The sequence below is a fragment of the Rhinopithecus roxellana genome, chromosome 19, assembly GCF_007565055.1.
Source record: "Rhinopithecus roxellana isolate Shanxi Qingling chromosome 19, ASM756505v1, whole genome shotgun sequence".
Taxonomy (NCBI): domain Eukaryota; kingdom Metazoa; phylum Chordata; class Mammalia; order Primates; family Cercopithecidae; genus Rhinopithecus; species Rhinopithecus roxellana.
In genome coordinates, this window is record NC_044567.1 from 23,973,438 (window position 1) to 23,986,929 (window position 13,492).

The 13,492-nt window shown below is 38.9% G+C and overlaps 2 protein-coding genes across 3 annotated transcripts in view; both read right to left on the minus strand.

Annotated features, from left to right (window-relative positions):
• BRIP1 (BRCA1 interacting protein C-terminal helicase 1) overlaps positions 1-2,683 on the minus strand; it is a 183,703-nt gene extending 181,020 nt beyond the window's left edge. The window contains exons 1-2 of the mRNA XM_030922502.1: positions 2,561-2,683; positions 579-690 (exon numbers count right to left, since the gene is read on the minus strand). Coding sequence (XP_030778362.1) covers positions 579-690; positions 2,561-2,653 — 205 coding nt within the window. The 5' untranslated portion in view covers positions 2,654-2,683. The remainder of the gene's footprint in view (positions 1-578; positions 691-2,560) is intronic.
• A 4,900-nt stretch (positions 2,684-7,583) lies between these two features.
• The window catches only part of INTS2 (integrator complex subunit 2), a 73,449-nt gene continuing 67,540 nt past the window's right edge, over positions 7,584-13,492 (minus strand). For both annotated transcript variants that reach the window (XM_010364070.2, XM_030923954.1), the window contains 5 exons: positions 11,150-11,401; positions 10,380-10,487; positions 10,141-10,246; positions 8,959-9,135; positions 7,584-8,853 (listed from right to left, as the gene is read on the minus strand). In XM_010364070.2, the coding sequence (XP_010362372.1) occupies positions 8,684-8,853; positions 8,959-9,135; positions 10,141-10,246; positions 10,380-10,487; positions 11,150-11,401 (813 nt within the window). In that variant the 3' untranslated portion in view covers positions 7,584-8,683. The remainder of the gene's footprint in view (positions 8,854-8,958; positions 9,136-10,140; positions 10,247-10,379; positions 10,488-11,149; positions 11,402-13,492) is intronic.

Below are 13,492 nucleotides of genomic sequence, written 5' to 3' on the forward strand. Positions count from 1 at the left end.
GATGGGGTCTCACTATGTTGCCCAGGCTGCCAAAAGTCTTTATGTACTTTTCCTTTTTTTTTTTTTGAGACGGAGTCTCGCTCTGTCGCCCAGGCTGGAGTGCAGTGGCCGGATCTCGGCTCACTGCAAGCTCCGCCTCCGGGGTTTACGCCATTCTCCTGCCTCAGCCTCCCGAGTAGCTGGGACTACAGGCGCCCGCCACCTCGCCTGGCTAGTTTTTTGTATTTTTTAGTAGAGACGGGGTTTCACCAGGTTAGCCAGGATGGTCTCGATCTCCTGACCTCGTGATCCGCCCGTCTCGGCCCCCCAAAGTGCTGGGATTACAGGCTTGAGCCACCGCACCCGGCCTTTATGTACTTTTCAACTCATCAAAAGACTAAATTATGTTCAATACTATTTTAGCATTAATTAAACATATGGAAACTCTTTTGGAAGATATATAACTTATTTTAAAGAAACATCATTAAACGAGTATTTAAGTTAGCGACAGCATGGCTGAACCAGTCTGGATAAAGAATACTGTATTATATTTTTTCAGGTCCCAGTAAGCAACTTGAAGATTTCAAGCAACTACTTACCACTAAGAGACTGTTGCCATGCTAAAGCAGAACAAAGTAAGGCTAAGCTTTTTCCACTTCCTGTGGGACTCTCCAACAAACAATGTTGCTTACTGTTTAATCCTCTGAGAATCTATGAACACAGGAACCAATGAAAAAGATTAATAAACATTTTAACTTTATAAAGGTCTCTCTCCATCTGAAGTATAAAGAACACCAAGAGGAAGTGAGATTGCACTCCAGGGAACACAACGATAGCAGAAGGAACTCGTATTCAGTTAAATCCAAACTGTATTCCTTTACACCTTTCCCTAAGATTATCTTGGACTTACCAAAATATCAAGCACAAGAGAAGAAATGAAAAAAGCAATCTGTGCCAGAATTATGCAAGCACCAATGATTTCTGTAAAACCAGAATACATTACTACCTATCAATATCTTTGATGAAAACTCAATGAAGGATACTGCTAGTGAGAGTACAAATTGTTGCAACTACTTGGTAGAGAAATAAACAATTTCTCATAAAGTGAAGATGCCCAACTCCAGCAAGTTCAGTTCTATGTGTACACCCAAAACCTTTCCCACATGAACACAAGGAAATGCATAAGAAAGTTCACAGCAGCAGCCAGGCACGGTGGCTCATGCTTGCAATCCCAGCATTTTGGGAGGCCAAGGCAGCTGGGTCATTTGAGGTCAGGAGTTCGAGACCAGCCTGGCCAACATGGTGAAAACCTGTCTCTACTAAAAATACAAAAATTAGCTGGGCGTGGTGGCGCATCCCTGTAATCCCAGCTACTCAGGAGGCTGAGGCAGGAGAATAGCTTGAGCCTGGGAGGCAGGGGTTGCAGTGAGCTAAGATGGCACTACTCCACTCCAATCTGGGCAAGAGTGAGACCCTGTCTCAAAAAAAAAAAAAGAAAAGAAAAAAGAAAGTTCACAGCAGCATTGTTTATAATTGCAAAAGAATGTAAACAACCTAAATGTCCACCAATAAGAAAATGAACAGATAAATTCTGGTATATTCATCCAATGGAATTTATACAGCAATTAAAATTGATTAAGAATCAACAGGGCTATATATTAAAATTAATGCTAAGTTAAAAAACTCAAGCTCTGCAGAAAGATAAGGTACAGTATCACATCAATGCACAAAGTTTAAAATATGTAAAATAATATTCTATATTGTTTATGGATACATATATATGTAATAAAAGTATAAAAACATGGCTAGGAAAGGAAAAGAACAAATTCAGGATACTAATAATCTTGTTACCAGTAAATAAGATATGAAGTACATATGGCAAAATAGATTAACACAACTGGAAAGCTGGTTTACTCAAATTTGTATATTAATTTTCTACATGATCCAAACAAAATAATGGTGAGAAAAATAGTATTCTGTGTAAAAGACAGTAAATACTCTGTAGAAAGCAGTTTTTCACTAAAAGTATAGAAATTCCAAATGAGCTGAGAACGTTTTTCAGCATGTTCTTCTTTGCCTTAATCACGGATATATACAGTTTAGCAGCAATCAGTGGTTTCCTAGAGGTTACATGTTCTTCCAATGGAACCCAGAAAATATTCTCCATTGGCCAGGCGTGGTGGCTCACGCCTGTAATCCCAGCACTTTGGGAGGCCGAGGCGGGTAGATCACCTGAGGTCGGGAGTTCAAGACCAGCCTGACCAACATGGAGAAACCCCGTCTCTACTAAAAATACAAAATTAGCCAGGCATGGTGGTGCATGCCTGTAATCCCAGCTACTCAGGAGGCTGAAGCAGGAGAATCGCTTGAACCCGGGAGGTGGAGGTTGCGGTGAGCCGAGATCGCACCATTGCACTCCAGCCTGGGCAAAAACAGCAAACTCCGTCCCCAAAAAAAAAAAAAAAGAAAGAAAAATATTCTCCATTTACTGAGAATATGAATGCAGTCACATACTCAATGTACTTCATGGGTCATAAGTATCTGTATCTTAATAAAAACTTAACTGCTGAAAAATACTTACAGAATTCATCATAGCAAGCTGTGATGGGTAAGCTTTATAAGGAAAGTAAATCTTCACCCCACCGATTGTATATTCAGACCACATCGAAGACATAGTGCTTTCCTGTTTATTTCAGATTCCTAACTGCAATAGAAATGAAAATGGCAAATATTGAGACACGCGTTTCAAAGAAAACCAGAGAACCAAAACTAAGAGAGAAATCTGGAAATAAAAACTGGAATTAATAAAAGTGGAAACAAAACAAATGGAAACAAAAGAATTTCCTAGTCTTATAAATCACAGTGGTCAAGAGCATGTCTTAGAGTCTAACAAATCTGGATTTGTATCCCTCGCTCTGCCAGGTATTAGTTGTGTGACTTTGGGAAAGTTAGTTACCTTCTGTAAGCCACAGTGACTGCATGTACCCCATAGGATTGTGGTAATGATTAAGTGAAATAATGTGCAAATATGATACAGTACATACCAGATTAAACATGAGCTCTTGTAACAGTTAGATCAGATGTAATCAACCTACAGAAAGAAATAAGTTCCTGTGGTCTCTCTCTCTACAACTCCATAGCACCACTCTTTCTCCTGTTCTTCCCCTTTGTGTTACCCCTTTCTGCAGTCCTCCACTTAGAAGAAAAAAGCTGTGGACCAGAAGTCAGGAAGCATAGGTTCTATACCAGGTTTTGACAGGGACTCAGGTATGTCATCTTTGCCATATCTTTTTACTTCTCTAGTCTAAGATCCTTACCTGTGATAACCCCTAATTTAATTTAAAGGCTGTTGTAAGAAAGAGAATGCCTTGGCACATAGTAGGCACTCAAAAATTTTATTTAAAGGTCAGTAGAGTATTATAGAAAGAGGATGGGCTTTGGAGTAAGGCAGTCCTAAGTTTGAATTCCACTGTGTGAATCACTTCTCAGAGCTTTTTTCTCCATATATGGAATTGAAATAAAACTACTTACCTGACAGGGTTTTTATGAAAATTAGCCAGGGCAGAATATACCTAACCCAGGACCTGACACAGATGAGGTGATCACTTTAATCCTCACCTCTTCTAAACCACTTCTCTTAACCTAGGATCCACGGATGTAATTCAGAGACAATGACCTCAAGCATAAGTTTCTGTACATGATTGCATTTTTCTGAAGAAAAAGCCCATAGATTTCTCTTCCCCTAAATATATCTCAAGGAAATCAAAATAGCGGGGGAAATTACATGCATTGTTATTAAATAAGGAATTATCTGCAGTCGTGAGAAAAAATTGTAAATTCAATCTGGGGACGAAGAGATGGTTAAAACAGCAATTCAATAGATTATAAAGCCAATAATAACATTCACCACCGCTTGTGTGTTCCAAAAGAAGTGAAGAACGGTTATTCTAGGGTATTTTCCAGCTCTAACATTTTGCGATTCTATCTGTACAGCTCTGAGAAGGAGATGTGGTGGAATCTAACCTCTTAATATGACTCAACAACTCAACGCTGGCCTAGTTACTCAGATAAAATATATAAATCAGCCCGCCCTGTACCCCGGCTGTGGCAACAATAGTGTCAAAATGGGGTAGCCTCCCCCAAACATTGCATAAAGGATAAACACACTCCTCTGCCTCCCGCCAAGAAGCAACGCAACGCCCGGGCTAAGAACAGGCCTGCGCTCAAAGGAGGTAAGGATAGGTTGGCTCCCTCCTCAGGTTTTCTGCCCCGTATCTCCCTCTTCCCCCAGCCAGTAGAGATCCCCGAGGCCCTGATGATCCAGTCACCACCGATGGGCCCGCAGGCGGTGCAGAGGTACTCAAGCCCTTCCCATTGACTTCCCTCCGACTTGCCTGTCTGGAGGGAAACCAAAGCAACGCTCTGAGCTCCGATTCACTGAAGAAAAGGAAACTGATTTCTGAGAGCAAATAAAGCGGAGCCCTGGAAGAGAAGAAAGGGCACGAGCCCTTTCTACTCCCTCTTCCTGGCGGGGCTGCTACTTCCCCGGCCTGGTGTGCAGGATTACGGCCGCCGTACCTTTCCTCGACTCCAGCACTCACCAGACCCCTCAACCACACAGCCCGAGACGAATTCCCGCCTCCCGCCCCCTCGACTCCCAGCGCCCAATAGTCCAGCGAGCTCGACCAATCACCCGCCAAGGCCAGAAATAAACCAATCCCGGCGCGAGGTGAGGGGGCGAGCACTTCGGCATCCAATGAAAAAAAAAAAAAAAAAAAAAAAACCACAGGCTCCAGGTACGCGGAGGCAAAGGAAGGCTGTGGCCACTCCAGCAAATCCCCAGTGTCTGTTTGAAGGAGAACGTCTTCTCGGTTTGACTTTTGAAACCAGCGATAGAGCCTATGCAGCAAATTCCTTAGAAACTGGAAGTCTCATTCTCCAGGTCCATAGACCAGCAGAAAGGGAACATCTTTAAGCTTTGCTAAGTTCTTTTAACACTCATCAGTGCCACTCAGTTTAAATTACCCAGCTTTGCAGTAGCGAGGATAGCGAAGACTGAGGCAGGAATTGCCAGGCTGCTGAGCCAAACTTAAGTAAGAAGGCTCTGTGACATCGGGCTACAATCTATCTTTCATAATATTCAAGGCTTTCCCGGATACTAAAATAAGCCAGAGACAAGCTCTCAGGGTCTCCAGCATCATATCACTTCTACCTCCATTAAGGCTTATCCGCCTTCCATCCCTCCAAGACCAGTTTATTATTTGCCAATAGTTCTTGAATTTACTCAAAGAAAAGGAGGTTCATCACGATCTTGCCAAATCATGTTTTTTTTTAAATCTGTATAACCTAAATTTGGCTCAAATAATAATGTCCCCAAAAGGCAAAACCTGATACTGTTTCTCAAATTCAAGTAACTAGTTTCCGGAAGGAGTTTGCTGGGAAGAAACAGCAGGAGGGGGCTGATTTGTTTGCCTCACTGTCAATTGTGATATATCTTACCAAAAATGACAAAACTTGTAGTGGTAAAAATAACCTCTACCCTTTGACCTAGTAATCTGAGCTCCAGATATTTATCCTAAAGACGTAATCTAAACGAAAGAAAATGTGATACTTCAATTGACAATAATACCTATTGATAATATTGAAAAAAATCATGAACTTCCCAGTCTAGTAATATGGAGGTGGTTATGATAGATAAATTCAATACATTATGAAGCCAATAAAATTATAAAAATTAAACTTGCAAAAAAAAAAAATCCCATATAAGGTTAAGTGAAAAAAGGCAAAGCAAACCCCAAACTGGGTGTTAGGGATTCAGTAATGTGAAAATATATATGGATGACCAAAGATGGAGTAATTTACTGTTAAGACAGTGAAAGGAAGGATAATGTTTAAAAATAAATCGTTAAAAATACCTTCAAATTGTTATTTCTCTTTTATAATTTTTAAAACATCAACTCTTGGCCGGGCGCGGTGACTCACGCCTGTAATCCCAGCACTTTGGGAGGCCGAGACGGGCGGATCACGAGGTGAGGAGACCAAGACCATCCTGGCTAACACGGTGAAACCCTGTCTCTACTAAAAATACAAAAAATTAGCTGGGCGTGGTGGCGGGTGCCTGTACTCCCAGCTACTCGGGAGGCTGAGGCAGGAGAATGGCGTGAATCCGGGAGGCGGAGCTTGCAGTGAGCCGAGATCGAGATGGCGCCACTGCAACCCAGCCTGGGCCAGCGAGACTCTGCCTCAAAAAAAAAAAAAAAGAAAAAAGAAAAGAAAATATCCACTCTTTTAAGTAACTGCTCTGGTATAACTACTCTCATTTTCCTCTCCTAAATTATAAGGGTTTCAATTGGCTCTCACCTTGCATTGCCGTTTAATTATGTGGCATAACAGAAAGGGGCACATGTAGGCACTGGAGCCAAACAGACCTAGAATACAGTCCCTTGAACTGTTCCCTTCAGGTTAACTCTAGTGGAATGAAACACAAAAACTGCAGGTTCGTTTGATAAAGAATATGAATGTTTATAAACCAATATTCAAAATAGCTGCACACATCTGTTTTCACTTGAATAAAAAAACACATTGTGACCAACTTTATAACCTTAACTTAAAATACATGAATATTAACATTTACTAATATATTTACACATTTTATTTACATCATCAACAAATCTGATGATTAACAGCATATGTGATTATTTTAACACAGCAGGTTATGACCAGTCTTTGAAAATTGATCCAGGAATGTGCACTGCCTTTAGTGAGAAAACATACTTTAACTTTTTCTGAACTCCTAGGGCATATCTATTCACACAAAATATCGCAAGGCCTCAGTTCAAAAAAAAAAAAAAAAAAAAGGAGCAGTTGTATTTAATCTTAAGGGACTACAAAACTGCCTTGTTTAAAAATATGAAAATTCTTATGCTATTTTTAAGCATATGCTTTTATTTTTCACATCAAAATTACTTAATTGAACATTAAGCATCTAATAAAAAGTTATATTCTATCATATGTGATACTATGCACTTCATGATTTGAAACAGCTACAAACTCATTCTCATAGAATGTGAGGTAGGGCCAGTAGTAACCCCATTTTACAAAGGAAGAAAATGAGATGTGACTATTTACTAGTGAAAAGGCTGAAGTTAAATTTCATTTCTCAAAAACTACACCTTCTTATTAGCCTAATTCCTTTTACAAGTGAAGAGGTCTGGCCGGGTGCAGTGGCTCACATCTGTAATCCCAGCACTTTGGGAGGCCAAGGCGGGCAGATCACCTGAGGCCAGGAGTTCAAGACCAGCCTGGGCAACATGGCAAACCCCCATCTCTACTAAAAATACAAAAACACAGGTGGCGCATGCCTGCAGTCCCAGCTACTCAGGAGGTTGAAGTGCAAGAATCCCTTGAACCCAGGTGGCAGAGGTTACAGTGAGCCAAGATCACCCCACTGCACTCCAGCCTGGGCAACAGGGTGAGACTCCACCTCAAAAAAAAAAAAAAAAAAAAAACACAAGTGAAGAGGTCTGTTTCAAGTGGGGGTGGGGAAGTGCGTGATTGAGGTATATCTCAGAGAGAGAAAAGGGAAGTACTTTCTACGTTGATAATTTTTTTTTTTTTTTTTTAATGATTAGGGTTTACCTAAATATGTCTGCCTAATCAATGGAAGTTACTGACGGAGGACTGCAAAATCCTTCAGCAACACAGTATTTTCTACATTTTAACTTTTCCTGAGATTCAAACACTGCATTTTCTTACTCAAAGATCTTCTCAAAGTAAGATATGAATTATAATCCTGATGACAAACCAAGAGCTCTTTAATCCAATCGGTTTTATCGCTCTACCTTCATTTAATTTGATATATATTTCCCCTCTCTGAGCATTAGGTAAGTTAATAAAGCATTATAAAAATAAATTTAAAACACAAAACTAAATGAGATCTCCTCTCAGGTTCTTCTTTGAACAAAGATGTTTCTGTAAACACTTTTACACCAGTATCTTAAAATTCCAAATTATTCAAGTATCTCTTTAAACATATGGCTTCATATATTAATAAAAATTGAAGCAAATATGTGAAATCTTTAAATCCTCATCTGTAATTCCACAGAAATCATTTACAAAAGCTACTTGACTTTTTAAAAACCTTCTCAATACTCTTTCTTGAGAACTAGAATTCCAACTTCCATTACTATTACTTGTATTGCAAATCTTTGAGATTTCTACTTGGGTTTTTAACTCCTAATATTTCCTTAATTCTCCTTTCCCTTTACCCTTTTTTCCTCTCCCATCTTTGCATCTTTGTCACATTTTGTTACAAGCTCACAGTTAAAATAAACACCAGGGCTACCCACAGACTCATTTTTATAAGAAATTAAAGGCATGGCAGTCTTCACTTCAAAAGCTAAATACAAGGCCAAATTCCCTTTCCAGTAATGAGTTTCTTACATGTGTTCCCAGTGGGAAAAAAAAAAGCTCAGCTGCTACAATATAAACACACCAGCAAAGTAGATTCAAAGACGTGCCAATCAGAAACAAGCAAGCATAATTCTCACAGAGTTCTAAATTATATTCGTGTTGAATTGAATTGTTTTAGTGATTCCACAACATTACTTTACTGTTCCCATTCAGTTTAGAGTTGTTATAATATGCAGATTCACGCTGGGTATATGCAGCAAACAGTTTCTTTTTTTTTGTTTTAAATTTTGTTTTAAATTCCACTAACACTCATATTTATTATTTCAATTACTGTTCTTTCAATACAGTGACAGAGCTGTACATCAGGATCCATGCTTCCAGTGTCCCTGGATCCATTTTTGTAAGATGAATCTTTACAGAGTTGAGACCATCCACTTGGTTTCTCCTTTATTTGTTGAAGACCTACAACATAAGAGAAAAAAACATTAAGGCCAAGCAATTCGGAAAGGAATTTGGTCTTTTTGTTTGAGATATTAAGATAACCCTTGAAAATAAGTTACCACTTACGTGTAATAATTGGATCAATGTCTCTTGTCTGAGTGGCAACATCAGAGGCACAAACTTGCCCTATTTGGATCAGCAAAGACATAATATCCTCATACAAAGGAGGAAATGCTCGACAAAAAGAGACTAAACTTGGCAGAGTTGGCATAAAAAAAGCATACCGCTTAGCCTGTGTTAAAACTGTTGGAAATAAATGAAACAATATTTTAGTTTACAAATATAAATTCAACATGGCTTATACAACATACTAAGGGGTACTATGATCTGTACTGGAGATATAAAGTTCCCTGTCTTCAGAAAGCTCACAATCTAGTAGTCTCAAGTCTTTATCCAAGATACAAATTATTATGCCCAAGATTTGTGATAAGTACATTACATGTATTATTTCATTGAGTTCCTACAATCTTATGAATGACCAAAGTACTATTATGACACTCATTTTATATATGAGAAAACTCTTAAAAAAGCATTAGAGAGGTTAAGAAACTTGTTAAAGATCACAAGCCAGTTAGTGGTGGAGCCGAGATTGAATTCAGGCAGTGTAAACTTTTAATCACTACAAATAATTATAACAGGACATAAATACAATGAAAAGAAAAACAATAGGGTATTATGTAAATAATATAATGAGAAAGAATACTAAATTAACTAAGCCATAATATTAAGGGTTGAATTACAGTTCATATATTTTAAAGTAGCTTATTTTCAGATCATTTTATTCTACAAACCAGAAGGTAGTTAAAATGGCAGAATATGTTTTAGAACTTATGAAGACATCTAATATATTTATCTTTCATTTATACGTATGGTGATATTTTTCTGGAACTCTGAGAATTTGTAATAAGCAAACATTTGTTATCTACTGATATAATTACATTCCAAAAGTATATTTGTTTTCCATTTATAAAATATAGAAAGCTTATATTTACAAATCTATATATACTCATTCACACAATGAAAAATACAATTTGCCTACATATTCATTCCCACTACACTATAAATCACATTTGTAAACAGAAGTTTTCAAAAGAAGAATTCAAAAGATGGCATAAATTAAACTAGTATTAACACATATTGTATCATACTATCTCAGTGTGACACAAAAAATATATTGAATCACTAAATGCAGAAAATATAGGATCTATAATAATTTATGTCAGATGTTTGTTGATGTTGACTACCTACCTGTTAACAAAGTTCCCATGACATTGACAGCTAAACGAGCCACACTAAGTGACTTTGGTAATGCATATTGGATACACAAGTGAGAAAGCAACTGGATAGCAAATATCTGCAATACAAAATCCAGATATTACATGTTTCTCAAGAATATCTTTAGGTATTAATCATTATAAAATGTTTTGTATAACTAGTAAGACTGGAGAGAGAGATCAATTGTCCTAAAGCTCCAAAATGCTCATTACCTGTTTTTCAAGTTCTGGCTGTGCAATAAGCTCAGGTATGAAATCTAGACAGATGTGCATAGACGGAATACCTGCGACCGTCAGAGGCAAAAGTTCACATGGATAACCCTATCTCAACAAGAAAGGGAAAAAAAGTCAGAAATAAAATAACTATAAAAGTACAGATAAAAATACAAATGAAAGATTTCATTTCCTTTCTGTAAAAGTTGCTCAGAAGGCTATAGTGCCCTATATGTAACCTGGCATTTCACTTTTCTGATGCACTAGAATACAGATTAAACTACCAAACATTTCATTAGGTTAAAAAAAAAAACTAGGCCGGGCACGGTGGCTCAAGCCTGTAATCCCAGCACTTTGGGAGGCCGAGACGGGCGAATCGCGAGGTCAGGAGATCGAAACCATCCTGGCTAACACGGTGAAACCCCGTCTCTACTAAAAATACAAAAAAATTAGCTGGGCAAGGTGGTGGGCGCCTGTAGTCCCAGCTACTCGGGAGGCTGAGGCAGGAGAATGGCGTGAACCCGGGAGGCGGAGCTTGCAGTGAGCTGAGATCCGGCCACTGCACTCCAGCCTGGGGGCAGAGCGAGACTCTGTCTCAAAAAAAAAAAAAAAAAAAAAAAAACTAAAAATCTGGATTTTTATCCATATTGCAAAGGCCCATGGTTCATTTGTGTTTTCTCTGGTTTCTAAATGAGTCATGTTAATATAGTATTCAAAGCTCCCAAGAAAAATAAAGTTCAAACACAAAGCATCATTCTTTGGAAACAGACCTGAAAGTGAACAAGCTTAGCAATGTTGGGATCTGCAATGTACATTTGGTGCAAGAGACAACAGATAAGGCACTGAACTTCTCGAAGGTTACAGAGCAAATTGTCTTCTCCTTCCTCCATTCCCTTATTTGGAGTGTTGGTGGTAATAACACTTTGAACATTTCTTAACAAGCTATCTGGATTGACACCATTTGCTTTCTCCTCTTCAGTAGGTAGGCAAATCTCTAAGAGAATCTGGACAGCTGCGCTATCCTATGAGCAAACAAAACATAGTAAAAGTAAGAAGTTTCTGAGAAGTTGGTTTAAAAAACAAATCAGATTTTATTTTCACATGAACATAAATGATAAATAACTAATTTCTTAAACACACATACACAAAGAGGTACTTCTAAGAGCAGAAGTGAGCAATCTGTAGAGCAGTGGTTCTCACCTTTTAGGATTATGAACCCCTTAGGAATCTAAAGAAAACAATGCACCCTCTCCCCATAAAAATGAACATACATAAACAAACATCATTACATGATGATGTCACATATCGCTAAGACAGATCCATGGACTCCAGTTTAAGAATATCTACTAGAAGTTTGTGTCCTTTGTAGGGACATGGATGCAGCTGGAAACCATCATTCTTAGCAAACTATCACAAGAACAGAAAACCAAACACCGCATGTTCTCACTCATAGGTGGGAACTGAACAATGAGATCACTTGGACTCAGGAAGGGGAACATCACACACCGGGGCCTATCATGGGGAGGGGGGAGGGGGGAGGGATTGCATTGGGAGTTATACCTGATATAAATGATGAATTGATGGGTGCTGACGAGATGATGGGTGCAGCACACCAACATGGCACAAGTATACATATGTAACAAACCTGCACGTTATGCACATGTACCCTAGAACTTAAAGTATAATAAAAAAAGGCCGGGCGCGGTGGCTCAAGCCTGTAATCCCAGCACTTTGGGAGGCCGAGACGGGCGGATCACGAGGTCAGGAGATCGAGACCATCCTGGCTAACACGGTGAAACCCCGTCTCTACTAAAAAATACAAAAAACTAGCCGGGCGAGGTGGCTGGCGCCTGTAGTCCCAGCTACTCGGGAGGCTGAGGCAGGAGAATGGCGTAAACCCGGGAGGCGGAGCTTGCAGTGAGCTGAGATCCGGCCACTGCACTCCAGCCTGGGCTACAGAGCGAGACTCCGTCTCAAAAAAAAAAAAAAAAAAAAAGTATAATAAAAAAAATTTTTAAAAAATAAAAATAAATTTAAAAAAATAAAAAATAAAAAAAATAAAAAATAATATCTACTAGAAGAGTATTACGAATTCAGTCACATCCAAAACAGGCCCTAGGCAAAAATGGCTGCTACCAGAACATCCCTTCCTTCCTCTTAATCTCCCACTTTTCCCAGGATGCTATCCTGATTTCCCTTTTTTTCAACCTGTTTAAGGCTCTGGTTTCACAAGGAAAGAGTCTACCTTACCATCCATTCCACCTGCACAACTCATTGCTCAGTCTACAGGCTTGAGCATCATTGTATAGAGCAGCAGCTTGAGGGGTAATGGCAATATACTTGAGGCCCCTATATATAAAGGAGAGCTAAAATCACTCTCATCTAGCAGAAAGAAGTAAAAAATAAAAATGAATACATGACATCCACCTCTGATAGACACCTACTGCCTAAGATACAGAAAACAATTACTTGAGCTAAGTGATTAAGAACTTAATTATTATAAAGTGAGGTTAGACTACTTTATAATCATGGTGGTTGGGGAAAGGGGTTTTTGGTTTTTGGTTATTGTTATTGTTTTGTTTTTTGCTGTTGTTGTTGAGTCAGGAGCCAGAGTGCCTAGGAGCGAATACTGTTTCTGCCATTTACTAAATGTGTAACCATGAGCAAGTCACTTAACTTCTCTGGGTCACATTTTCCTACTCTGTAAAAATGGAGATAATACTCTGTACCTCATAGGTAGGTTATAAAAATTAAATGAGGTAATATATTTAAAGAACTTAGGCTAGCACCTACCATATGGTAAGCATTATACAGATATTAGCTTTTATGATCTTTAATCCCTTATCTGAAATTCCTAGAAACAGATTTATTTTATTTATTTTTGTTGTTGTTGTTGTTGAGACAGAGTCTCGCTCTGTCACCCAGGCTGGAGTGCAGAGGCGCGATCTTGGCTCACTGCAACCTCCACCTCCTGGGTTCAAGCCATTCTCCTGCCTCAGCCTCCCAAGTAGCTAGGACTACAAGTGTGTGCCACCACGCCTGGCTACTTTTTGTATTTTTAGTAGAGATGGGGTTTTACCATGTTGGCCAGGCTGGTCTCAAATTCCTGACCT